We start from the raw sequence: 27,083 nt of genomic DNA, 5'->3' as shown, positions 1-27,083 counted from the left end.
TATATATATATTATAGTATTTAGAGTCGGCTACTATAACTATCGATAGGTACCAAGCCTTGGTAACGTTATGAGTTTTCTAACCGTATAGACATACCCTTTTGATGCATTTCACCTCGCTTAGAGTTATAACTTTAAACCAACCACCTCAACACTCTGGGGGACCAACTATCAATTTAACGGGGACGCACTATTCATCCTACCGCACAATCTTTTCATCCACGTCTGAAAACTCAAAGTACAAGGGCTACGTACTATTCGATAGTAGTATATAATTTATATAATATATTATATATAATAATACTATATATATATATATATACTATATATATTATATATAATAATATTCTAACCAAAATGTCAAGTTGATTTGATACTTTACACCCGTTAAACAAGAAAAGCCTCATAATCTACATTAAAATTACAATTTTTGACACCCTTTGATCTTGGGTTAATGATGTCAAAATGATATTGAAATTTGATCTAGATATGTCAATGGTATAGATCCCTGTTCAATGGATTGCCCACGATCGTCAATTAACAGATTCCATCATCGAAAACAAATGGGTGGCAATAGATGCAGCTTTGCTACGCATAGCATTCTAGCCTCTACTCTATATATACTAGTATATAATAATAAATTTATTATTTAGATTTTAGACCAAATTCAAATGTAAAAGCACTACATTTTAGCGAATTTTAATTATTGATTAAAATTTTATTTTTACTCTTAAACTTCTTACTTAGTAGTAGGGCTGATAATTTAATTTGCTGCTTGCAAGCAAACATCATATTCGACTCATTAAAAAAGTCGATATTTTATAGATATTTTAACGAGCCAACTCATGTTTGAGATATTTTAACGAGCCAACTAATGGTTAGTTCGTTTAATATACTGAGTTAACAAGAGCCGCTTGTTGAGAGCCCTACAAAAAAAAATTGCTCAAAATGCTACAGTGCATAGATGATTGTCCTTTTATGTCAAAATATTTTCCATCAACAATATTTGGAATTTGCTGTGGTTAATACATCTATATCCAATTAATTTATAATAATATATATATATATATATAATATATATATATATATATATTAATATATATATGGAAGTGCCCATATTTCCATTTCCATATATATATTATATATATATATGTGCCATTATGTTGTACTCTCCTTTTTGATCCTCTTTACCTTTTCCAACATTAAAAGATTAGAAATAACACTCATTTATTTACCATTTATTATTTAGATTTTATATTTCTTGTTGTATTTTTCGCTTTTTTTTTTTTGTTAAATCCAACCCTCAAAAAAAAAAAAGAAAGAAAGAAACACTTTATAGTTTTGAATATATACTTGTTGAAGAGTAAAGTGAATATATCTTTTTATTTTTTATTATGTTTTAGTTATTGGAATAGAAGAAGTAATTTTTTTCTGTATTTTAAAGCTGTGTAAATATCTGTACAAATAATAAAGTCATAAATATAACTTAAATGCTTTTTACTCAACTATAGGCCCTGTTTTAAAATAGGCCCCTCAACTTAAATCCAAGTTTCTTCATTTGAATTATTCTACTTTGAAAAATAACAAAATGTGTTAATTTCCCAACTCAATTACCCGTGAGCCGTTATTTGTTCTGATTTTATTTGCTAAAATGTAATTAGAGGTATTGAATTGGATGAAATTGTTAAATCGCCCAAAATCATTCAATTCAAAAAAAAAATAAAAAAAATAAAAAAAAAAACCCAAAGATTTAAACAGTGCGGATCAAAAATTGGAATTGAGGGGGCAATTTAAAATGTTCTCTAGTTTAGGAAAGCATATAATAAAACTGAGATAAAAATATACAAAACTTCTCTGAACTATCTATCCAACCTCTAAAAATTTTGATTTTGCTATCTAATCTTTCAATTTATTTAATTTGAATCAATTAACGATACTTTAATTTCAAATTTTAAATATATTGTTTATCTTTACAGATTTAATTAGTATATATTTTATGCAGCTCTCGTAACTACAAAATTATTTCAGTAATTAGCTAAAATTTTAAAGTCAAAATACCGATGACCGACTCAAATCAAAAAAAAAAAATTTGAAAGAATAAATACTAAAATCAAATTTTAAATAAATTAGATAGCCAAATCAAAATGATCCGTAGTTCATGTAACTTTTGTATATTTTAACTAAGAAAGAAGTGAGGCAAAAATGTCGGCAATAGTGCAGAATAAAAAGCATTTAGAATTCATAAATTGTAAAGATAGATCGCACCTGCACTTGAACAAGTCCCTACAGATTACTCCAGCCTCTTCACCTGATTCAATAGAAACTAAATAGTTTGTAAGTTTGACAATAATAAACAGCAAACCCTAAAGGAAAAAAAAAAAATTAAAAAGGTAAAATTCAGGCGGCGTAACGGCGCCTACAAAATTTAAATAAGTTCTCGCGTCACGACTAACATATATAAGTCACTTGACCCTCTCCCGCGATTTACATTTTGTGCGATGCGACTCGTTTAAACAATTCCAGCTATAACCATTCACAGTTGTTCCCGGCGAAAGAATCCCATTTTTTTCCGTCCTCCTTTCGTATCTATACAGTTCCTGTTTCCTCTAGTTAGCACCATTACTCGCGGGCTTGTTCGCAACCTTTGGGCCATCATTTTCCTGTTCCTTAACCGAAATCGTCTTTTGAGAAGCATTGCTAGTGTGGTTTGAATCCCCATTGCACTCGGGTTTAGCTCCCGTCTCGTTTGATTTGTTCTTAGGAGAAGTTTGGGGAGAAGAACTGTGGCCATTTGATGATTCCGTCCCGATGCACTTGGTGTTGAGCAAAGAAGAAGTCTCTGGATGGGAGGAGCTAGGATCGCCAGAAGAGGGAAAAACTGGAGGTTGGAGAGCTTGAGTTGTTTGCGAAGAGCCGGGAGGGAGGAAGACCCCCGTGCCGAGGAGAGGGAGCCACGGAGCAGAGTGCCTCGGTATTGCGACGGGCGCCGGCGGAGGGTAAGGGGCAGCTGCAGGGCCCGCAGTGGGTGCCGGTGAAATGAAGAGCGGCTGGATTCCGTTGGGCGGTGGAGCGAGGTGTTGATGTGGATGGATGGGTGGGGCCGGGAGGACGCCAGTCACGGGGACCGCCCCGTAGGGTTTAGGGCCCGGAGGGTGGCGGGAGAAGTTGGGCGTCCTAAATGATGGCGGACCCCATGGCGAGGACGGAGGCGGAGAGGGTGAATTGAAGCGAGAGTTTTCGGACCAAGAGTTCCTTCTCGGTTGGGACTTTCCGAAAGTGAGTAATATTCGTTGTTTGCGCATGGAGGGGATGGCGTGCTTTGCGAGGTCCACACTTTTACCCTGCAACAGGAGGAGAGACCTGGAAAGAACAAGAAATATGCATTAGATTCGATTCATCAATCAGCCAAAATGGATCCGACTACAGGAACTTGTTTTAAAGCTTCTTTGGTCATCTCAAATGAAAACAGCGAAAGATGCCATACATGATGAAGAACCAACTACAGGAACTTCTTTTAAAGTTTCTTTGGGCAAGGATCTCAAATGGAAACTACGAAAGATACCAACATGATGAAGAAAATGTATTAGATGCTTTCATCCAACAAGCATGTTGAAAGCTTGGAGAGAAGTATAAGCAATGAGGAATGTCATATTTCCTTAAGAGACTTACTCTACCAAACATTAATATGCAGAACATCAAGCATAAAATGGGATTTGCCTTAAAAGTTCTCACTTGAAGCCTAAGAAAAGGCACGATTCTCGTCACTCTCTATACCCAGCTCAGTATTTACTAGATTCCGTAAACGAAGTGTAGATGACTTTGCCATGCAGTTTGCAAAGTGAACAGTGCATAGATAACAGAACAAATAAAAGAGTTGAGAATACGCCAAAAAAAGGAAAAGCATATATATATTAATTAAAGGAAAGAGAAGAAAAAACTGTGCCTTTTTAGGAAAATCATGCAGTTATGCTAACTAAATAACTGATTCCAGAGGTAGAGATGAATTAGCCAAAATGCAATAAAAGACATACCCATTTTGCAAAGATAGGTGTAGAGCACCATTATATCCTCCTCTATCAAACACCATTACTCGGCCAAAGACCATGTCGCATTCAGTCAAGCATAAAGTAGAAACAGGCCTACCATACCAAGGTGGCCAAATATGAGGATGAGAATGATCCCCCTATATAAAAGTGGCATCATATGTGAGGCTCACTATTTATTTTTCTCAACAATATTTTGATACAGAAACTAGAAAGAATGACTTACCTCACTAAAGAAGTCAACAATACAATAATCAGGTGTGACCGGCAAAACTTGGAGCCGTACTAAGCGGTCAAGCACATCCTGCATTATGCTAGGGATGGCCTCCACCTTTCGATCTAAAATTATGAGCACATGTTTAGATAAATTCATTACCACAAAATTTCGAGTACTGATTTAATAATTAAATTTTGCCATCGGACAGTAAAACCTGTGGAAATTTGGGCAGTGTTTTTACCTTCTGGAGGGCCGTCAACCATGGGAATGCCTAACTGAATCACTTCCCTTCCATGACCCTTCATTGGTCTCTTTGCTATCATCATCGTCTGCCCTGTTTTTCATAATCAAAGTGGAAAATAAGAAAGAGAAAAACTAGAAGTGATTTTCTTTAAGGGAATCGTCAAATTAACAAATGATAGACACGAAAGAGAGAGGAGATCCACAAAAATCATTATATATTTTCCTTGATCCCAGAATATAGTTATTAGGTGGCCCCTATATCAACAATAACAAACCTAAATGACCTTATAGATTTGGTACTAAATATCACGTCTACATGCATAACCACACTAAAAAACTGTTAAAAACTGCTATCTAAAATATGGGGTCAAAAAAGAAGGCACACATAACAGCATATAAATTAACATCATTTGTAGGGCAGTATCGACCACCAAGCACATGGGCAAAGAAACCCAAGCTCCAGATAAAACCAGCATTATTGGAAGCAGCTTTGCACTGCTAATGCCAGCAGCCGGTTCATCTACATAAGGACGAAGGACATAAGTATGACTAATTACCAAGGCTTCATCAGTTCATCCACACAAATCAGAAATTCCGCCAGCCAAAGGAAAATATATATACCTTCCTAGTACAATAGAACAAAGTTCGTAGGGTTTCTATACTAGAAAAATAATTTCAAAAGCATAACGCTGAAAACAGCTTTTAACTTTCTATATAATATGAAGATGCAGAAATATGTGTTAATTATTATACATTAAAGGCCATATGTTTACACCATGCAAAGTGCAAGCACTTTTACATTAAAGGCCATATGTTTACACCATGCAAAGCGCAAGCACTCTTCAACAATTTAAGTTGTAAAAGGAAACTCCCAAAGTAATACGTCAGAAGTGACGACGACAAGTCGACAAACTTTATCTTAAGTCCGCCAAAAAAAGAAAGATATCCATAAAAGTTATGGTTAAGATAAGCAGCCCTATGAGATGGGAAGAACAGTTCTAAGTTGAATCAATTTAATTGGTCTGAAAGTGTTCCTTCAATTTTTGAAAAAGAGTAGGCTAAATAAAAAACATGCGGCTTGGTTTAAATACCTAAGGAAAAATCCAAGGTAAAGAAAACTGTTGAAATAGGCACGATTCATCTCAGGCACTTTACTCGAGGTAACAAAGTGTTTCCATTGTCCTCTTGAAGGAACTTTTCCTGAGGCCATGCGGGAGGAGAAGGGAGGTGAGAGGAGAGGGAGAGGCAGGGGAATAGTCACATACTGATCGCCATGACACAAGTCAGACGCAGGCCCAAACCAATTGCTGAAAGGATTAAAAGGCTGCGGGGGACGAGGGTTAGCGAGCGCTGGCAAGCTTGCACGAGCACGCAAGCTGTATGCCGACTATTGGCAGGCCATCATGCCATGAGGAGGAAATCACCATGGGCATAAGTCAATCGCTAGCTGGTCATATGGGCATAGGCTGATTGTTGGTAGCTGGCAGGTAACCACAGTGCCAGAAGGCCTCACCACTCAGAGAGGGAAGGGTAAGGGAAGAAGGGATTAATGGGAGCTAGATAGAGAAAGAGAGGGATGGCACATTGCTGGCGGGTCGCCAGGCTGTCAGGAAGTACACCAAAACTAGCAAAAGAAGGGAGGGGAAGGGGAGGGACGCGGTCCAGGTTACAATGGGGCAATAGATCACAGAAGAAAGAAGTAAAAGTGCGAGTTTGCATGCGTAGGGGTATAATATTGACGTTCTGTGTTCTCATAAATTGACTGTTTGAGTGTTGTATTTTTTTTTCAGGTTACCATGCTACTACCAAGTTTTCCTGCAATTTTAAGATTATTCATATCAAACAGTATATTCAAGAAAAAAAACACCATATTCTAGAATTCCAGTTATTCAAGCTATACCCTGAAAGTATCAAGCTCCCTAACACAAGTGTATATCTAGAAGAAGCTGCAGGGTCAAGAAAGTCAATAAGATAAGATCCACACTTACATAAAGATCACAAATGCAAGACAAATTTCTATCCCATGACAAGTTAAAAAGTAGCAATAAGCTATTATTTTGCTCTTCAAGATGAGAAATAAACAGGAAGGAGTGATTCATACAATTATTTGCAAATTACAGAATTTAAGGTATTTGCCAACATGTCATAAATGCGACAGCCAGAAAATCCTTCAAAAATTATCCTGCTAAAGTGCAAAGAAAAACCGAGCATACATTACATTGGTACTAAAAATAACACGTTCCAAGAAAATGTTTTTTCCCTAAAAAATAAGCCAAATTTAACAAACAATGTCACGTCAAAGCATCTGGTTCTTAAATCACAGAAAATATAATTAACAGATCCGCATATATTAGCATATATATTACATCGAATGATCAAATTATATATAAGTTTCTAAAGTCCAGTCGGAAAGGATAGCCAAAGGCGAGCTTACCTTGTAATTCTCCTCGACGACCAGCAGATCTCATTTCATTTACCCATGAAAGTAGCTGATTCATGTCTGTTGCATCCAGTAATCCATCGTAGAGCTTAAGACCTTCAACTATATTAACCTAGAGGAAAAATGTCATATTTTGACTGTTAGGATGGAAAACAATATAACACAATGAGTCTTGTTCTAAGGACCAGATAAGAGATCATTTAAGGAAGCGGCATAAGAAGACGTACTATCCTGCCATCACTTTGTTCATTAACCTCAAAATCTTTGGGGATTGGTATTGGTTTCCCCTTTCCCTCAATATTTGTTGTCACAGTGCCATTACTGTGTGGAACATAATCACTGATATCTCCTGGACAATTATAAAACAGAAGAAAGATAAGTTATTTAAGACATTCCCTTGATCACACAAGCACAATCTGATGAAGTTACTGATAACACGACATACATAATATGTTGATTAAGAAAAGGAAAACAATGAATAAAGTGATAAGAAGTTGAGAATACAAACAAAACAGAAGCAGATGCCAGAGCATCAAAGAATGAGCCAAGACTAATAAGAGTATTGAGTTAGATGCATGCAAAGTCTATGAAAAAGCAAGAAAAAGTGAATACACGGAGAAAATTTCAAGTGATTATTTATACTGGAAAAGTTTTTGTGTAAAAGAACTAACATAAGAATGTGCACAAGGATAAGAGACTTCAAAGAAAGGAAGGTAATTAATTTTCCTCCCTGCAAACAACAGAGAAATACCTGCAGAACTCATTTAACACTATACACATTAAAGTTCGAATTCATTACTAGATACATGTTTCATGAATCATGAACTACAAGAGAGAGGATCAAATTTGAAGCCATCAAGTTATAGTTCTTCTCCAGTTCTAACCATGCTTATATCAATTAAAAGAGAAATTAAAATGCAGGGCACTGAAAACTGCATCCAACTGAGGAAAAGTTCTCACTGACACAAATTGTGCGAAAAGAACATTACAAAGACTGTAAAAGAAATGTTAAGTATCTAATGGAAGTATATGTTTTAGCTTTACTACAAGTAAGGAGACCTTTATATGAGGAGGTCATTTCTTACACCAATAAGGGATGATCTCTAAGAATCTTACAAACTCTAAAATTCTCCAGCATATGTCACTTTGCATAGATTTTTTTTCACCCACAATAACTGAATAAAATAAACTTATACTGGCATACATCTTTGTCTGAAATCTATAGGCAGTAAAATCTAGACTCAAAAGGCACAAATTAGATTGTCGTTATGGTAAAGAAGAATAGAAGGTTGAATGACTACCTGTTCTACATGAATCTATGGCATACCACAATGAGCTCTATGAGATGTACCAATGAAAGGAAAATACACATAGAAGGCATAGGAAGTCCAGCTCATATCTTGGAATAATATGGCAAATCAAAATGAAAAATAAAACAATTCAAAGCACCCATCTCTATCACCAATATTCTGACTCTTTGGTGGTATTAGTATCAAACAGAATTCCTATCTGAACATGCAATGCAGTCACATCATCTGACTTTTCTCTATTAATTTTTTTATTTCAATAGGAAGAGTGAGTACATTAATAATATTCCAAAAACAAAAGAACCACACTTCACTAGCTCAAACGTTAAATATCGTGTATGTCAACTCCACTTAACTTGAACTTATATGCAAATTGAGGTCAGCAAATCCTTAAAAAAAAATAAAGGAAATAGGGAGTAGAAATCCTCTTCCTGTACAGAATCCCATCTGGAGGTATCTCTTCTCTAATATCTAGAGCAGCTAAAATTTTCATGGTCATCCTAACTACATCATTTTCAGTCTCCCTCTACTCTCTTTCCACATCACCTACTTCGACAGCTTCACACTTTCAGACTAATCCAATAGCATGTATATAGGGCAGTACCATCTCAAATGGCCTTCAGGCATTTTGCACTCAATTTAGGCAATTCCACCTTAAACAAAATATCTTATTTTTAATCCTATATTTCATATGTTAGTTTTACCATTCATCCTCCTCAGCATTCTCCTCTTGTGTTATGTTCGCACCTTTAACATGTCCTTAAATAGCTAAATATACAGTATCTTCAATCATATCTAAACATAGATCTGAATTTCGACAAAATCTCCACAAATCTGAAATAAGATCACAATAAAGAGTCATAGCTAAGGCATGTTAACCATTTATTCCTCATGAAAGCAATGATAGGTTTTACACATCACTGAGTCAAAATGATACCTTGATCAGATAGTGCTTGGACATCATTTGTGGCAGCAGGCTCCAACTTACTACACACGCTGCCAACTGGCTTTTTCCCTTCCTTCTGTCCACAATTTGTCTCTGAGCTACTCAGATCATTACCTGAACACAATGCAACACATGGAAGAAAATATTAAAGCACACAACAGCATGTATCCCCCCACTTGGCCACCCATCAAATCAGCTATTTGCCCCCAAAAAGTCTATCAAAATGGGAAATTGTCAATTTACAGCCAATAATTCACATTATTTCACAACAGTGTGACAAAAAATCATGATTTATTGTGCCAATTGAGGAATCGATGGTCGAAAAACGGCAAGATATGAAGTTTCTAGGACAAGAAGTAAAGCTCATAAAACCCTATCGGTAAAAAGCACAAGATGTTGGACAACAATGCAAGTTTTTAATAGTATCAGAATTTTTAAGATAGGAAGCAGTGATCCGTTCTCACCTGCATTCTCCGATAAAGCATCCGACGAACTATTCCCTTTCGCATAAGCTTCAACCCGCTCTTTCACATCCACGCCCTTCTCCACCACATCTCCCCTCTTCTCCGCATCCGATCTCGCCGAAGCCGAGGATACCGAGCCGCGATTCCCGCCGGCCCCATCGAACCGGTAACCCCGGTTCGCAAACCCACCTCCCCTCCTCCCATCCTTCTCCCTCGGCCCGTCAAAATGCCGAGGGTACGGCGCCGCCGCCGCCGCCGCCGCCGCCTGGTGGTACCGCCGCCACTCGGCCTGCTGGAGCGCGAAGAAGACCTCGGAGACGGGGACGTACTGCTGCAGGTGGAGCACGGGGGCCCAGTGGCCCCGCCGCCGGTGGACGCACGCGGCCGCGTGCTCGTACTCCCCGGGCGCGCCGATCTCGCCGAGGTGGGCTAGGAAGAGGTCGATGATCGCGTTCGCCGCGGCGAACTCCGCCTTCAACCACGAGATGAACCCGTCGCGCTCGTCGAACACCCACGCCCCCTCCCCTACCCCTCCTCCTCCTCCTCCTCCTCCTCCGATCGCGCCCTCCGCCGCCGCCGCCATGGCCAGAGACCTCCCCCCCGAAGCCCTATACCATACCTACCTCTCCAGATCCGTCGAATCGCGGGCAATGCGGGTGGGATTCGAGATGCTCCGATCGATCCAAACTCGAATGGGGAGAGATCGGATCAGGGGATCGTTAGGGTTCGAGAAGGGAGAGAGAGAGAGAGAGTTCTAGAGAGAGAGAGAGAGGAGTAGCTTGTGGAGCACGCCTTTTGTGTTGGTGTTCAATGTTCATATAAGAGAGAGAGAGAGAGAGAGAGAGAGAGAGAGAGGGAGACCAATGTATTTATGAAAGGTTGCAGTTAAAGAATACAAGAACATTATGGACCACAGTAAAAGTAAGCTTTAGCTAGCAAAGAGGTAAGTTTGCATGAGAAGCATATAGCTAGCAAGAGATAGAATAAGATCGAACATTCCAAAATTACAGTAGGAGCATATTGCATGGTTTGTTTTCCTAAAGTTAGAGGAAACCTGCTTAGTAGAAAATGGCAAAGTGCTAAAATTTCACTTAAGTAACGCACTAAAGAGATAATAATGCAAAGGTGCAGAACACATNTTTTTTTCCACAATTTTACGTGGAACCAAACACACCCTAAAACTCAACACTAGATTTATTACAGATTTGTAAGATATTTTAAAACAGATTTGTAAGATATTATTATTATTTTTTAAAAATAAATTCCTAATTTATTTTATACCTTCTATAAATTTAGAGGGCTTTTTGCTTATTTATCTCTTACCACTATCAAAATTTTCAAATTTATTCTCAAATTATCAAAATACCCATTTAAAACTCAATCACATCATTGAAGAAGTTTTTTAAAATTAATAAGGATATTTTGGTCCTTTAGGGGTAAATAGATATTTTGAATTTCAGTGTGAACCTTTAATTTCATTATATGTCTTATTAGCTTTAGTTTTAGCTCATATTTATATATATGCATATTAATATATTATTATCTGAATAATATTGGAATGCAAATCCGACTTACATCTGAATCCGAATCCATTTTTAATGGATATTATAATAAAAATTTAACATATGATATATATCTACATTCGAATTCGCATTCGAAGAAAAATATGAATGCGAATATGTAATACACTGAATTTTTGCAAATTGCGAAGTTCGAGTATGAGGAAGGATATGTGGATCTATCCGACATGTTCTAAAAGGCTTGGGCAAGTTTTTGGATAAGTTAGAGAATGATTGGATGGCCAAAAGTAAGAAAGTGCATTGCTGTAGCATTATCTTCGAATTTTGCATTGTGTACCGGTACAGGCATTATGCTGTACCGGTACAGGTATTATGCTGTACCGGTACAGCAAGCAGCAGCTGCAGCAGGTGCGTGGCAGCAAGATTTTTTTGGTCTCTTTGCTTCCTGTTCTTATCCCTTATGCCCAGCACAACTGTAGGAGCTCAGTAGAGGTTGCTGGAGCTCAGAGGATTGTTCTTCCACCTTCTTCTCTCTCTCTCACTAGGGTTTTTTCTCTCTCTACATAGAAATCGCCGAATTAGCTCGTTTTTGTCGCCTCGCCTGTTCTTCGCTGTTTGCGAGCGTCGCAGAGCTTCCGTGGACGTGTAAGAGAGTGTTCTGGAAGGTTTTTCGCAGCTCTGAACCAGTAGGGTGCTGGTTGGAAGCTTGAGAAGGTAATCGACTCAATTATTCCTCAATCGATGCTTTAATAGTCGAGTCAAGTGCTGATTTTGGGTTGTTGTTGTTCAGCTGAGAGAAAGGTGGATTTGCTGCTGTAATAGGGTCAGATATTGTTGATTAACTCAGTTGGGACTGAGTTTATGGTTTAAGAAGGTAAACTACTTTCTTTCTTCTTTGTTTGGGTACTAATTCAACGATAAAAAGCTGATTTTGGGGTCGTTGTTCGCAGTAGGTTTCCGAGTTAATTGAGCTCATTTGGTGACCTTGGAAACTGGTTTAGAAGGTGTTCTAACCTGAGGTAAGCAAGAATTTCAGTTCTAAAACTGATTTAGTAAGAATTCGATTATAGTAGCTTGTACACAAGCTTATTGATGCCGTTTGGCTATTGCTCGCAGCAAAGGTGCAATCGACCGTTGGATTGCCTGCTGCTGACTTGTGAGCGCTTCTGGAGGTTAAACGTAAGGTACTACAGTGTACCAAAACAGGGATTCAAGTTACTATCTTATTCTAATTAAGAGTTTTGCCGAAATTGGACTTTTAGTAATCGTGGTGACGCGATTCTTACGTTTCGTTTTCAGCCGAGTCGAGGTCTAGTGAGCTAAATCTTGAGACTCATTTGGGCTGATTTGAGCCTAGTAATAGATGAGTTTGACCTAACCAGAGCAAGTGAAGCTCTCCTATGTTCTATATGATATTATAGAAATAGCATATGAATGCATTTGGCGTAACTTGGAAATCGACATAGATTCAGGACATTATCACCATCATAGTTGATATATGTATGTGTAGTGAATTGAAATCTTTCTTAAGTAGAGAAATGCATGCATAGAAGTAAACATGTTTATGTTTGGCTCAGTTGAATGATTCATGAACAATCTAGTATGTTCTTAAAGTAGAGAACAATAACAATCTTATAAAGTAGAGAACAATGACATGCTTTGTGACTATAACCATAGTGCTATGATAGTGGAAAGTTTCTAATGCTATAAGTAAATTAGCATTACTCTTACATAATTACTAATTTAGTGGATACTAGCTATGTTCAATATCTGCTATATTGAAATTCCGATCAAAGGATCGAGAGTGAGAACATTGCAAGATAAAACGTGATGATTGAGATGTATTGGATTATGGACTTTGCTTGCTTGCCATCGTGCTCATTCGCACACGCTTGTGAGGGTAGCTCCCTACAAGCCGGCACTCCGGAGTTGGCCTACGCGACAGTTGCTCGCCCGTGCGGGATTGGGTGCCGAAGTGGATTGCCGTGGGGAGTGTATACTACCACGGGGCCATTAGGCACGGCACAAGCTGGACTATCTTGGGTAGATCCTTATGAATGAAATAAAAGTACTAAATGACAAAGGACAGTAATTAATGCTCATCAGTTATAGTGTACAGTATTTACTTACACATCCATGTTTATATTCATGTTTATAGTAGTTGCTATACTTCTATTATTCAGTTGATTCATTAGTGCAGAAATCATGATTACATGTTGATTACATGCCTATTGCCTGCTAGCCTTGCATATAGATATCATGCAATTATCGCTTTTACTTTCATTTAGTACATCATGAGCCTAGTGGTGTAATTCGTCGAGGCTGGTGGCTTACCCACTGGGAACTATTGTTAATAGTTCTCACGCCTATTTTATTGTTGTTTTTACAGAGCCATCTACAGGAGAGGCTAGGGATCGTGGTAAGGGAGTTGCGTCTAGCTAGACATTGCTAGGGGCTTGCTAGTCGATCACCTTGCTACTCGGGCTACTACCGAGGGTGATGTCCAGTGTATAGAGAGACTACCATTGTACAGATATTTTGTGTACCCTGTGATGTATATGAGTTCTGGAACCTGAAATTATAGTTGTTATACTTCTCCATGATGTGGAATTTTTTTTGGATTGGTTACTTTTTGTTCCTCTGTTGATAGTATTAGGGACTTATACTTTGCTCTGATATCAAGATAGGATTTTTCTATATTTTACTCCTATCGACTTGCTTTCTTGTAGACGCCTTATATACTGTAGGTGTATGGCGGGTCTGTGCACGTACCGGATATGCTTCCGCTGATACCCGGGCGTGACAGAATATAATTTGGCTAAATTACAGAAAATTTTTTTTATAAACACTCACTTTTTTTGCTTTTTTTTTGCTAATTTTCAAAAATCTATATTTTACTTACTTAACATTTCAAGTTGTTGCATTTAACTTTCCTCCATCAGAGTTCCATCATTATACCGTCCATTTCCATTTCTTATAATTTATACTGAAAATGTCCTTCAAAATAATAAAAATATATTAATTTTGTTCTTACAAAAAAATAAAGGTAATTTGATCATTTTGCCCTCTTTATTAATATTGTACCCTCTAAAAATATTTTTAAAATTTTTAAAAATAAAATATAAAATTTTAAAAGTAAAAAAAATGAATATTTACATAAAAACTTGGCCAATTTGCATAGAAAATCTATTAGTTTTCAGCTTTTGCAAAAGTAAGTCGCTTTTTTGGATTTTGCAGATTCGGATCGAATTTTTTAAAAAACTGACCAAAATACCCTTATTTCTTTTTCTCTCTCTTTTTTTTGCTGTCGTTCATTTTTTTCTTTCTCTCCGAATAAAGATATAAGTCAGATTTGCATTCCAATATTTGGATAAGAGATTTCAAAAAAGAGCAGAGCCGAAAAAAAAAAATATAGAGAAAAAAAAAGTAAAGAATAGAATATAAAGAAAAATATTTTTTTCTATAAAAAAATAAAAAATCAAAGAGAAAAGAAGAAGATGAATTTGGACTATTTCAGAAGAATGTTGCACTATTTCAGGGGAACGTTGCATTATTTTTAAAAAAAATTTATTTGAGAGGAAAAATATATTTTTTTGGATGAAAATTATACTTTTTGAATGATAGTTGTACTGTTTTAACGAAAATTTCATTATTTGGCAAGAAAGCGGATGAGGAGGAGAAAAAATAGTATAATTTTTGTCTAAATAATACAATTTTCGTTTAAAGAGTGTAATTTTTATAAAAAAAAAAGTATATATTTCTCTCTAGTAGTGTAAACTTTTTTTAAAATAGTACAACGTTATCTTAAAATAGTGCAATATTTTTTTGAAACTGTGCAAATTCAACTTTATTTTTCTTGTAGGAATAACTATTTTTTATATTTTATTCTTTATTTTTTTATTTTTTAGTTTCTGCATATTTTTTCCATAGCTCCGCTCTCACCCGCACTCGCTTCGAGTCCTCCTTCTCTGGCACCAGCGTCGGTGCCTGTGCTGGCGAAGGCGGAGGAAGAGAATGCAGCATTGTCTTTGTTACCATTTTGGAGGGTTACAGAGGTGGTAGATGAGGGTTGAAGAGAAAAAAAAAAAAGAACAAGAAGAAAAAAAAAAGGAGAAAAAAATGGCGTAACGATACCTTTTCAACTTTTGTAAAAAACCGAAAAGGCGGTGGTGGAGGGTTGNAAAAAAAGGAGGTCGAGACGCGGCCTCGATGCGGTTGGAGGCGAGGAAGGTAGAAGGATGGTGCACAGGTGAGGGCGAGGGTGCGTGGGACAGAGGCGAGGCAGGCCGCCTCCGCCTGCGTCTCCTCGGAGAGAGAAAAAAAAAAGAACAAGTGAAAAAAAAAAAGAGAGAGAAAAAAAAAGGATAAGGATATTTTGATCAGTTTTCTAAAAATTTAGCCTGAATCTGCAAAATTCAAAAAAACAGTCTATTTTTGCAAAATCTCAAAACTAATAAATTTTTTATACAAATTTGCCTAAAATTGTTTTGTAATTTAGCCATATAATTTTTTCAAAAATCCAATGCTTCCCACCCCTAGGGGCATTTTGGGAAAAGCATCCGTTCGCCGGATCTCAAACCAGTAGCGGCGAACGCGTTTCCCCAAAGGACCATAAAACAAAAACGAAGAAACGCGTTTCCCGTTTCCCCGTTCCGTGTTGACTTTCCTCTCGCCCCTCGGTGTACGTTTTCCTTGGTCGGTAGCCGCGTGTTCTACGACCATGAACAAATTATTCCGTGCACCCGGTGTACAAGTGTACTTGATACATCCATCATACATGGCAAAGGATGCAAATGTATCGAGGTTAGTGGAGCTTCGGTAGGGGCGAAAGCGGATCGGATATTGTCCGTTGATACCCGCATCCAAATTCCGGTCAGATATAGGCGCAAATATGATATCCATAAGAAATAAATATGAATACGAAAATCCAGATTTATTTAGTAGTATTATACATTGATGTGTACAGTAATATGTAAGGGGGACGGTAATATCCACGTACCGATATTATCCGTTAATATCCGCATCCGGATTATATTTCGACAAAATTACTTCAGATAAAGTCACTATATTAATGCGATTCAGTTCAATTTTGAAACGATAAAAAACGTACTGTACTTACTAAAACTATGAATCATTTTGAGCTGACCGTTCGACCTGTCAAAATTTTTGTTTTGCTACGCAATTTTTTAATTTTTTTAATTTGAGTCACTCAGCGGCATTCACATCAAAATTTAAACTAATTGCCTGGTTTAAAAAATTTATAGTCACAAAAATTATATGAAGTATACTAATTAAATTTATAAAAATAAACGACGCATTCAAATTTTAAACTTACAGTGCCGTTGTCTGATTTAAATCAAATAAATTAAAATATTAAATAGTAAAATTAAATTTTTAAAAGATTGAATAATCAGCTTAAAATGGTTTATAGTTTAGATAAGTTATGTATTTTTTTTTATTTTTTGTAAAAAATAAAAAAAAACTAACGAAAGCACGAATATGACGTGACAAAGTACGAACTAAATTCAATGCCGTGCCGCGCAGTGTGGCAGGTACCGGCCGGTTAAAACGAAAGTTCGACACGATACGACCCACATTACACGTACCTACTCGCATTGAATGATTTTTTTTTTCAAATAAAAATTTCAGTGGAGAGCGTCAAACAGATAACAACACCATGCGTTAAATTTATATCCATTCAAATATTTATTAAATATTTTTAATACTAAAATTTGAAAATAAAAGTAAAATTGATATATAACAGCGGAGGATCAGGGACTCGTCATTATTGTTGGAAAATTTTTCATTAAAATTATTTATTTATTTATTTTTACTCATTTATACTTTTTCCTAAAATATTCGTAGTGTTAGTCAACGCAGGAGAGTTGACTACGGGCAAAAGGTGCTCTTCGTGTGTGACGGTTGAAAAGTCAACGAACTTTTTTTAAAAAAAAGGTTAAAATGTATAGACACCCCTAAGCTTTAACCAATTTTGAATTTCACTCCCTAAATTTTGTTATTTGATTTAGACCCCTTTTATTTATTACATGCAAACATCCACGAGAGATGCACGTGGCCTCTGTTTTGGCTAAAGTAATTTTTAATCACGTATATTTTTTATGAACATTTATTTTAATTCTATTAGAACTTTTAAAATTGCTAACAAAAGAAGTTAAATCAGACAGTTAATAATTAAAAAGGATGTAAATTAAATTTTTTTAAAAAAATAACATACAAAATTATCCGAACTATGGACCATTTTGAGGTGGTACCAAAATTTCAATTTATCTAATTCAAGTCGGTCAACAACACTTTGACTTGAAAATTTTAATGTCACGTAATTCTCGCAATTATAAATTTTTTAAAGTAAGTAATAAGCTTAAATTTTAATCTCAAATATAATAAATTGAAATGTTGGATAGTAAATTAAAAGTTTTTAAAAAATTAATTAGATAATTTAAAATAATTTATAGTTGAGATAAATTGGGTACGCTTTTACTTTAAAAAGTTCAGGGGGGTAATTTCAAATATGGTTAAAGTTTAGGTGTATCTATACATTTTAACCAAAGAGAGAACGAGAGATGCTCAACTACGCTCTCCACCAACTCTCTCTCTCTCTCTCTCTCTCTCTCTCTCTCTCATGGCGATTCTCACTCTCCGATCCCTCCTCTCCTCCTCCAAACCCTACCCCGATCCCCAAACCCTAGCCGCGGCCCCGCCCCGCCATGCGCGATCCCCCGCCCTAGCCCCTGTTGCCGATCCGACGAGTAATCGATCCTCATCCCCTTTTTTCCCCGCATTTTTCGATTAGAAACATGATATTTTCCCCCTTTTTTATGCGTTGGGGATTGGGAATTGGGGCTTGATCGATCGATTGAGAGGAGCTGATAATTGCTTCTAATAAGGTGGACTATGGTGGATTTGGAAAGATGAAGTAGAGCTTCTTCTAATTCAGTTTAATTGCACTTTTCCTGCATTTTTTATTAGAGATCTTTTTCGTTGTTTAATGTGTTGGGGATTGGGGATTAGGGTTCGATCGATTGAGAGGAGTTGTTTATCGTTGTCTGTAATATGGTAGAGTGTAAAGGGATTGGAAAGATAAAGTAAAACTTTCTCGGTAAAAACGTACAAAACTTACCAGAATTATGGACCATTTTGATTCGGCTACCCAACCTTGCAAAATTTTGATTTTATTATCTTTAATTTGTTTGATTTGAGTATTCAACGACACTTTAACTTTAAAATTTGATTGCGTCGTTTATCTTTATGTATTTAGTTAGTATGATTAATAAAATTCTTGTAATTATAAATTCGTTAAATTAAGTAATTAGCTTAAATTTTGAAGTGAAAGTGCCGTTAATTGACTCAAATCGAACAAATTAAAAGGTTGGGCAGTAAAATCAAACTTTTGAAAGTTTGGGTCGCCGATTCAAAATAGTCCATAGTCTAAGTAAGTTTTGTATGATTTTACCAAAATTTTCTAATTTCTTTTTGAATGCATACTCTTGCATTTTTCCTGCATTTTTTCGATTAAAGATCGTCTTTTTTTTTGTTCCATTGATGATTGTTTCTAATATGGTAGATTATGATGGACGTGGAAATAACAAGCTCTTCTTTTTCCTAATTCAATTTTTATACTTTGGAATGTACTCTTTTGCTTTTCTTGCTTAATTGATTTGTAATGTTAAGAATAAATAGTCACATATTGAATAGAAACAAAAATTTTGGTTCCCATATAATGTGTAAGGGAATCTTCACCTATCAGCTTAAGCTTTTGAGTTGGGCCCAAGCCCTTTGACTCTTCATAAGAATAAGAAATTCGCAGATGATAGAGATAAAAAAATTGTCATTTTCCATGCTTGGTAAATAATCAGGAGAACACCAACATCGAATATATTGGTAAATAATCCTAATCCAATCGGAGAAAAGGTCTATCGTCCCAAGCCCTATGCTTCCATCACAAACCTCCAAAAACTCTCACAATTGCATTTTTCTCCCAAATGTGTCGTAGCGGATCACATAATGGACTGGGTCCAAGAATTCGAGGCACACCATAGAATAATATAATTTCCCTATTTCCTACAGCTTTTACAGTGCATTGTAATTGACTTTTTTCTTTCAGGGGTCAAAAGTGGAGTTTTATCAAATAGGAGAAGCAGTTTTACTGCTCCAATACAAGCAGTAACGGCAGAAAGAGCATTTGTTTCGAATGGTTATAAGAAGGATTCGAAACCGATCATTGTGATCGACAACTATGATAGCTTCACTTATAATTTATGCCAGGTATCGTTAGAACTTGAGTGGATATAAAATGAATTAAATTGGTTGAATCTCACTATAGAACTGCACCCTCATGTATTTCCCTTCATTTTTATGGTTAAAGATCTTTTCCTGATACTGTTTGTGATGGCTTACTCTTCATGCGATCTGCTCAGACCTATTGAGACGGTTAAGAAAGGCAGGCTATTGTTTGAGTGTGCATATTTGAATGCTAAGTCAATAGATGGTACTTTGAATTTAAGTTCTTCAAGCGCAACTATCCCTAACTGTAACTTCATTTACATTTTAGTAACACTTTCTGTTACAGTGCATGACATATGAATTCCATTAGAATTGGATATTCTCTCCAGTTTTGCTTGTGGCGGTAATAAAGAGATACCCAAAAACACATATAAAAGCAATACATTCCTCTATTGTTTATCTGTTTACGTGGCAAATAGCAGAAAGCTGGAAACATATGGTCCTTGCATGACAGATTAGGCGAACCAGCTGCTGATATAGAAAAGCATTTTATCTTTGATAATGCAGTATATGGGCGACCTGGGAGCTAGTTTTGAGGTATATCGAAATGATGAAATTACCGTTGAAGAAATCAAAAGGTTGGAAATTTTTTCGTTTGTTAACTTTTGGTGTTTTAATTAAAAGTCAAGCATTATGCATTAGCCGATGATCATTTACTTGGGTTTTTTTAGGAAACAACCAAGAGGGATATTAATTTCTCCAGGTCCTGGTTAGTGTTTAAATCCTCGATAATTTTTGCTTTGCTTTATGAAGAAACTTGAATATTTATTTTCTTTTCTCTTTTTGAAGGCACCCCTCAGGATTCAGGAGTCTCTTTACAAACTGTTTTAGAGTTGGGGCCTTCTATTCCTTTATTTGGAGTTTGTATGGGCTTGCAATGCATTGGAGAGGCTTTTGGAGGTATGGTTACATTTCAATTTACAAATACAACTCATCTCATTTAGATACAGTGACATATATTTATCCCTACAAAATTATTTATTCACATATGTACTCTTGCAAAATTTGAGCTTTTGTTTATATGCTATTCAAAACCTAATTTTCTAACACAGAGGTGAAATTGCCATTGCATTTACAGCAATGCCCCTCTTTGTTAGCCGTTTTACAGTACAAAATCATCTTCCCCTAATGAATTTGTTGACTCCCCATAATTAAACAAGCATATTTTTTTAAGAACCTGCATTTTTTATGGGTGGCGTATGTGGCTTTCCGGATTTTACAAGGGCTGTGCGTGAATGGTTGGATTTTACAGGGCGACACTTATGATGTTCTAATTTGAGTGCATCACTGTTGACTTTTAGGGAAGATTGTACGCTCTCCTTCTGGTGTTGTACACGGGAAGAGCTCGCTGGTGTATTACGATGAAAAACTGGTTGATACACTATTTTCCGGTGTGCCAAAGTAAGATTATTGTATTTACATCTTTTTACTCTTCAATAGCGGCTTTTGCTCGATGTGTATTCTCGTTTTCTGAACTCAGAAACTTTTATTTTCTTCATGAATAATACAATTTAAAGGTCATATTTTTAAATGCTGAAATCTCTTGTTCCATATGGCCAATCTCTTTACAGAATACTATTTGCAAAATAATCTGAATAGATATACTGATAACATCACGGATTATCAGTGCAACAGACATAATAACATCAAGATAATTTTAGCATGTATATCACTTGTTAGAGCTAACCCTATGATTCGACTCTAAGCTTATGCATTTAACGGAACTATGGCTTCTTTTGTGATACTTTGTGCCGATGTGATAATTATCACTTATAAAGGCATTTTCTCCTGCCGTCTCTTTGTCCAGTCCATTTCAGGCTGGAAGATATCATAGCCTTGTGATTGAGAAGGACAGTTTTCCGAGTGACTCTCTAGAGGTTGTCGCGTGGACGGAAGATGGGCTAGTTATGGCTGCCCGACACAAGAAGTACAGGCATATCCAGGTCTGGTAACTTCTTTTCCTTGTTTCAGCTGTCTGTTATTGTGGTTGTGTTTCTATCTTCATCAAGTATGAAACTTAAAAAATTTAACATCTCAAACGCACCTCTTTCCTGCTATACGAAACCGACTTTCACGCTCTCACACATGTTCTCAAGAATCTGAATTGGCTAATAGGTAGTTGTAAATTTCACTCATTAAAGATTGATGAATTGCTAAGTTGGAATATCTGTCATATCACGTAAATGCGTAATTTTGACGATTCGCATCAACTCACTAAGAAAACATCAGCCTAATCTTCTCTTGCTCTGATCATAAATTTATTTTATAAATTTGCCTGTTTGATTCTTTGAGTTGCAGGGAGTGCAGTTTCATCCGGAAAGCATCATAACGCCGGAAGGAAAAACAATGGTTCAAAACTTCATCAAGCTTATCGAAGATCTCGAAGGCTCCAGCTCCATTCCAGAAGACTCAAATCAAATTTGATTCAGAGTAGGACTACAACAAGGCAAATTATCGACGATAAGTTCAAAATCCCTCTCTCCTATTAGTCAAATTGAAAAAGGAACCACTTGATTGATGCTAGATTAATAAATTTGTGCGATTTGATCTTACCGTAAGTATATACTAGTTATTTTGTTCATAAAAGTAGCCAAAAAACCGAGTTCCGTACAAGACATGAAATGAAATGAAACTACGCGTTTCTTAGCTGATATTGGTTTAATACACACATCCTTGTATCAAATAATGTTCCTCAATCTATTGCTTTTTTTGTACATTAATTTTCGCAATTGTTTCATAAACCCTTCTTCCTTTTTTGTTTTTTACTGTTTGATCTGTAATTTAGATTCTCTGATTGCTTTCCATGAATTTACTGTTTGATATCTGAATGTTTTCAGTTTGTGTGAAAAAAAAAGAAACTCATGTACATAAAACCGGACACCGTCTTAAATTCCGGGTGAAACAAAATTACACAACTTACCTCAACTATCACCTATTTTGATCCGACTACTAAATCTTTAAAAATTTTGATTTTGCTATCTAACCTTTTAATTTATTTGATTAAGCTACTAAGGTAATTTATGCGATTTGTGTAAATATAAATTTATTAAAATAAACAATTAGCTTAAATTTTAACTTTTAAGATTTTTACCAACTGCTTTTTTTGGTGCTATATGTTGATTATTCTCACAAGATGTTTTCTTTGGATTTATTCAGCTATGTACTTTTTTTTTTTTTTTGCATCTCAATATTACACACACACTCTCTCTCTCTCTCTTAGTGGTCTCCTCTCACTTGTTAGGAGAGAGAAAGTCACATATTCATGTCCTTTTGCATGTTACTTGGTCCTATTCTTGAGTTGAGACCTCATAGGAATCTTACCATTTTGTGTGAAACAAGAAGGCAAGGAGAACAACCTCCTCATTGGCCAAAAAAGGGAATGACATAATTGCCCAAACCAAACCCTAGAGGCACCAAACTCAGACCTATTATTATAATTGTAACAATAATCCCTCGAAAAGCTTATTTATAGAATTAGGCCTAAATATTATGAGACACAGATGAATCACTGCTTTCTAAATGCGACAAATCGTTTACCATTTTATTCAAAACATTAAAACTATTTGAGGGTGCTCGTAAAAGCAGTGAACCATTTAGTAGTATACATCTGCGTAGTTTGAACTTCGAGAACTAATATTTTATGTAGAAATGTGGTGAATGGCTTACTTTATGTAGACTTAGTTACCAACAATTTTTTCAAACTCACTCCCTCTCTTTCTCTCTCCTCTTTTCAAAAAGTCATGGCCCCAGGAAAAATCATATCACCTTGTTTATTCATTTGCTATTCATAAGTTTCCTCCCAACATGTTAGAGGAATAAGAAATCTATGATGAAGAAAAGATGAATACCATCTCTCTCTATAAACACAAAATAATCCCCTTTTCCCAATAGCCTAAGACTTTTTCTTTTCACAACTAAATGAAGTTCAAATCAAAATGCGTCATCTAACGCCGTCCGGTAATGACGCTTTGCATAGCGGTGACGGCGGCGGTCGGAGAACCCCCGGGCTTCCCCCGACTCCAGGAAAAGGTCGGCCTCACGGCCTGTTGAGCACTCTGCCGGAGGATTAGTGTATCGCAGGCGATCATAGCAGTAACCGTAAGTCATATGCTTCTCGCGGAAGTCATCCATGGCCAACCGTTGCTCGACCGACAAACTGACAGTGTCGTACATATCAATGTCGGCCTGGCGACAGGTCGGCTGGTGAGTCGTTAGGTCGGTAGCGCAACCGCGAAGGACGAGGTCGGTGAATTCGGCCACGTAAGGGGCGTATTTGTAATTTACCTTGTAGCGCCCGCCCGATGTGGCCCAACTTGACCCATCCCATATGGTGGCATAGAGTGACATGGGCTTGGATGGAAATTGCCCAAGCCCATCAATGGCTTGAGGCCTCACCACCTCCCTAATTGGAATGCCATCAATGTAAAATCTGCTCAAAAGAGTGAAACTCAATTTAGCATGTCTCAACTTAGTAAAGCCACGTTTGGTTGTACGTAAAATCATGAAAAATAATTTTTCGTAGAAAAAAAAAAAGTTTTGTAGTGTGAAAAGGGAAAAAAAAGGGGGTATTTTTTTTTATTAATACTTGTTTGATTGAAAGGAGAAGAATTCACATTCATTTGGTTCGGTGAAAAAAAAAAAATAAATGAAAAAAAATTTGCGTAGCTTGAGTTTTTTTTTTTTTGTCGAAAAATTGGCGAAAATGCAAACACTCCATTTTCCTCAAATCTGTAAAAATAATTTTCTAAAAATTTTTGTTTAACCCTAAAAATAATTTTCTAAAACTTTTTTTAGGGTTAAACTAACACATGAAAAAAAAAATTTCGAGCCGAAAAGTAATTTTCGGTATAGTTTATGACCAATAAAAAACACCCTTAGTAATAGTAATGGTGTTTCTAAATGAAATAAACGAAACAGGTCGCATGCTACCTATCTCTCTCAAAAAAAAAAAAAAAANAAAGTAACGACAAAACAACAATAAGAGATTCATAGTTTTCCGTAGAAAAAAAAAAATAGTAGTTTTAGTAGAAAACCGTGAAAAAAGTTTTTTTTGTAGAAAAAAAAATTTGGTGGGAAAAAAGTTTTACGTTTTGTAGTGAAAAAAGGAAAGAAAAAAATAGTTTTATATTAATATTTATGTGGTTGAAAGGAGAAATTTTCACATTTATTTAGTTCGGTAGAAGAAAAAGAAAGAAAAAAGTTTTGGCAGCTTGAGTTTTTAATTTCAGCTGAAAATTTGTAAAAATAGTTTTCCGAAATTTTATTTTTTACAACTAAGTAAGCACACGGAAAATAATTCATAAAGATGGAATTGTTCATAATAATCCACATAACATAACATAACATAAAGAGAATATGGCTTATAGGAAGTAAAGGAGAAAAGATGTATAACGATCCGACCCGCTAGCAATAATAACTCGTTGGGTTCAAACCATCAACCCAAAATGCATGCTTACTGATGTGAGATTCTAGAGGTGGCTTCTACGAGTGACCAGAAATTGAGATTCTAGAGGTGACTCATACGGGTTTAAGAAGTGACTCCTACAGGTGATCCTACCAACGGAGAGGCCGATATTCAGCTCTGATACTAATTGTAATGATCCAACCCGCTAGCAATGATAATTTATTAGAGTTAAACCACCGGCCCAAAATGCTTAAAGTCCGGTTATTGTTATTAGCATAGATATATATATACCAATTAGAATCATTTTTTCATCCGATGTGGGACTATTAGGGCGTTACGAGATGTTCTGATCCATCTGTTTCTAGAAGACTAGATTCTTAAGCATGAATATAGTCAGGTGCATTCTCATGCATTTCTACATCTGAATTTACTTAATTTGACCATTTGCTGAAACTTGCTACCACCACATGAAATTTGGTTTGGGTTATAATTTCCTCTCTAGAATTGGAAACTTCCTTAAACTTCAACAGCATTGTCAGTTACTGGCCATCAAATTTCACCGAAACCGCGAATTTAAAACTACAAATCATACAACTGAAGCATAGAAAAGAGATGATTCAGCAGTAAGAAAATGGTCAGAGTAGCAGAAGTAGCAGCAGAAGTAGCAGCACTTACATGATTCTGCTGCTGCTCCACAGTATGGCATACTGATGGAAATCCTCTGTGGGATCAAACCAGAGGCTGTACCTCTCCTCGCGCCCGATCGACGTGCTCCCGTTGCCGTAAACATTCGTCTGCACCCGCCATTCCCTCCCCCTGATGTTGCCCAAGAACTCGAAGTCCAGCTCGTCGTGCGTCTTCTCGAACACGTCTCCGTTCGACATCTGCGCAGCAGCAGCAGCAGCAGCATCCACCACAAGCTTTTCATCATCCTCAATTGTAAGTTTCTCTCTCTCTCTCTCTCTCTCACTCTTTTTTTCCCTTGAATTGCTTGAAAAAAAATGTTTTTTTTGGTGTTTTGTTTTGTTTGGTTTTACAGTTTGATGTGTTTAGTGGAGTATTCACATGTTAAATAAAATAAAATAATAAAAAAGAATATGTTGAAATTGGAATTGGATACATTTGGAATTTTATTTAAATTTAGATTTGAATATGTTGATTAAGAGGGAAATCTCAACATCCAAAGCTCATAATCCTACAATTCGAAATTTGAACAACAGAAGATAAAAAGAATCAAAAGCTATGAACTTTGAATTGGCGGCGAGAAACAGAGGGAAAAACACAAGCTAAAAATCCAAACTTTTCGGAGTAATTCCAAAATTTTCATGATAAAAATGGGGTTTTTACATAGAAAGCGACGACGACACCGGCGGCGTGATCCGAAGGGAGCTTAATGGCGGCGCTGAAGAAGCCGTGGAGATAGAGGCGCCGCGAGGCGAATCCGGCACCTGAGTTTATCTCCAAAGAGCCCAATTTTAGTGCAATCATAAACCAATCCAATGGAATCAGAGAGAGAGAGAGAGAGAAGGGGAGGGGTTAATGGACCGGTTCTTCGGTCGAGGGCGATGTGGACTCTCCTGCCGCCGCGGCGGAGGGCGAGGTTGGAGTCGCCGAAGAGCTGCGTGTAGGCGTCGTGGAAGGAGAGTGGGGTGAGGGTGGGGAGGGAGGGGATGGGCTCGCCATTAATGGGGGTGAGTGAAGCTCCAAAGTAGAGGAAGAGGAAGAAGAGAGGAGGACAAGAAGAAAAAGGAGCCATTTTTTGATCCCTCCCCTGTTTGTGTTATTTGCTACAACTATGCTCTGTTTTTGCTCTGTTTTCTTATTATATACTCTTCATGGAGGAGTGCTCTGTTTTCTAGAGAGAGAGAGAGAGAGAGAGAGAGAGAGAGAGGTTTAATTGGGTTTGAGAGAAGTGAGGGGGAGTTTTCTTTTTATTTTATTTCACTGAAAAAATCAACATAATAAATTTTGGAAAAAAAATAGGATGATACGCTATTTAACAATAAATACTTACGGACCAATTTACACTCAATTTTATATAATATTCTTACACGGTATCTAACATTCTATCTGCGTGTCTGAAGTTAAATTGAGTTAATGCACAATTGAGAATTTGTCATCGCTGTCTCTGTACATTTTAAGTAAAATGATTATTTTTGCTGTATCAGCTCGAGCTTTTAGAATTTCAGTTAGCGCAAA

General features: G+C 36.6%; 3 protein-coding genes and 1 long non-coding RNA gene across 5 annotated transcripts; 2 read left to right on the top strand and 2 right to left on the bottom strand.

Annotated features, from left to right (window-relative positions):
* LOC109721673 lies at positions 2,266 to 10,503 on the bottom strand. Of its 2 annotated transcripts, none has more exons than XM_020249398.1 (8): positions 9,660 to 10,503; positions 9,187 to 9,309; positions 7,197 to 7,291; positions 6,937 to 7,054; positions 4,501 to 4,593; positions 4,269 to 4,381; positions 4,031 to 4,182; positions 2,266 to 3,359 (listed from the first exon to the last, which is right to left on the bottom strand). In XM_020249398.1, the coding sequence occupies exons 1-8, from the start codon at positions 10,240 to 10,242 to the stop codon at positions 2,606 to 2,608; spliced, it is 2,031 nt and encodes a 676-aa protein (XP_020104987.1). In that variant the 5' UTR covers positions 10,243 to 10,503; the 3' UTR covers positions 2,266 to 2,605. The 2 variants fall into 2 exon arrangements, with proteins under 2 accessions (XP_020104987.1, XP_020104986.1); XM_020249397.1 differs by having other exon boundaries at positions 7,170 to 7,291; positions 9,660 to 10,502.
* On the top strand, positions 11,696 to 13,606 carry LOC109720889. Its single transcript, XR_002219089.1, has 5 exons — positions 11,696 to 11,893; positions 11,970 to 12,053; positions 12,130 to 12,198; positions 12,296 to 12,363; positions 13,569 to 13,606. It is a non-coding gene; the product is annotated as an uncharacterized LOC109720889 (long non-coding RNA).
* Positions 17,780 to 22,200, top strand: LOC109721642 (anthranilate synthase beta subunit 2, chloroplastic-like). Its single transcript, XM_020249348.1, has 8 exons — positions 17,780 to 17,946; positions 19,302 to 19,462; positions 19,988 to 20,058; positions 20,152 to 20,189; positions 20,270 to 20,380; positions 20,782 to 20,881; positions 21,288 to 21,423; positions 21,779 to 22,200. The coding sequence occupies exons 1-8, from the start codon at positions 17,820 to 17,822 to the stop codon at positions 21,902 to 21,904; spliced, it is 870 nt and encodes a 289-aa protein (XP_020104937.1). The 5' UTR covers positions 17,780 to 17,819; the 3' UTR covers positions 21,905 to 22,200.
* LOC109721641 (probable xyloglucan endotransglucosylase/hydrolase protein 28) lies at positions 23,230 to 26,858 on the bottom strand. Its single transcript, XM_020249347.1, has 4 exons — positions 26,430 to 26,858; positions 26,232 to 26,332; positions 25,560 to 25,768; positions 23,230 to 23,909 (listed from the first exon to the last, which is right to left on the bottom strand). Exons 1-4 carry the CDS (start codon positions 26,638 to 26,640, stop codon positions 23,411 to 23,413), a joined length of 1,020 nt encoding a protein of 339 aa, XP_020104936.1. The 5' UTR covers positions 26,641 to 26,858; the 3' UTR covers positions 23,230 to 23,410.

Source organism: Ananas comosus, linkage group 15 (assembly GCF_001540865.1).
Source record: "Ananas comosus cultivar F153 linkage group 15, ASM154086v1, whole genome shotgun sequence".
In the NCBI taxonomy this organism is placed as follows: Eukaryota; Viridiplantae; Streptophyta; class Magnoliopsida; order Poales; family Bromeliaceae; genus Ananas; species Ananas comosus.
Note: the sequence above shows the minus strand (reverse complement) of the source record. Positions and strands in the feature narration are given on the sequence as shown.

Bases quoted from the DNA above. Each gene is read 5' to 3' on its own strand.
- LOC109721641 (XM_020249347.1), bottom strand. From the start codon at position 26,640: ATGGCTCCTTTTTCTTCTTGTCCTCCTCTCTTCTTCCTCTTCCTCTAC. The intron at 25,769-26,231 runs GTAAAAACCCCA...GCTGCTGCGCAG, and splicing joins GTGTCGTCGTCGCTTTCTAT to ATGTCGAACGGAGACGTGTT. The intron at 23,910-25,559 runs GTAAGTGCTGCT...TCTTTTGAGCAG, and splicing joins TGGAGCAGCAGCAGAATCAT to ATTTTACATTGATGGCATTC.
- LOC109721642 (XM_020249348.1), top strand. From the start codon at position 17,820: ATGGCGATTCTCACTCTCCGATCCCTCCTCTCCTCCTCCAAACCCTAC. The intron at 20,190-20,269 runs GTTAGTGTTTAA...CTCTTTTTGAAG, and splicing joins ATTAATTTCTCCAGGTCCTG to GCACCCCTCAGGATTCAGGA. The intron at 20,381-20,781 runs GTATGGTTACAT...GTTGACTTTTAG, and splicing joins CATTGGAGAGGCTTTTGGAG to GGAAGATTGTACGCTCTCCT.
- LOC109721673 (XM_020249397.1), bottom strand. From the start codon at position 10,242: ATGGCGGCGGCGGCGGAGGGCGCGATCGGAGGAGGAGGAGGAGGAGGA. The intron at 9,310-9,659 runs GTGAGAACGGAT...CATTGTGTTCAG, and splicing joins TGCTTTATCGGAGAATGCAG to GTAATGATCTGAGTAGCTCA. The intron at 4,382-4,500 runs GTAAAAACACTG...TCATAATTTTAG, and splicing joins GGTTGACGGCCCTCCAGAAG to ATCGAAAGGTGGAGGCCATC.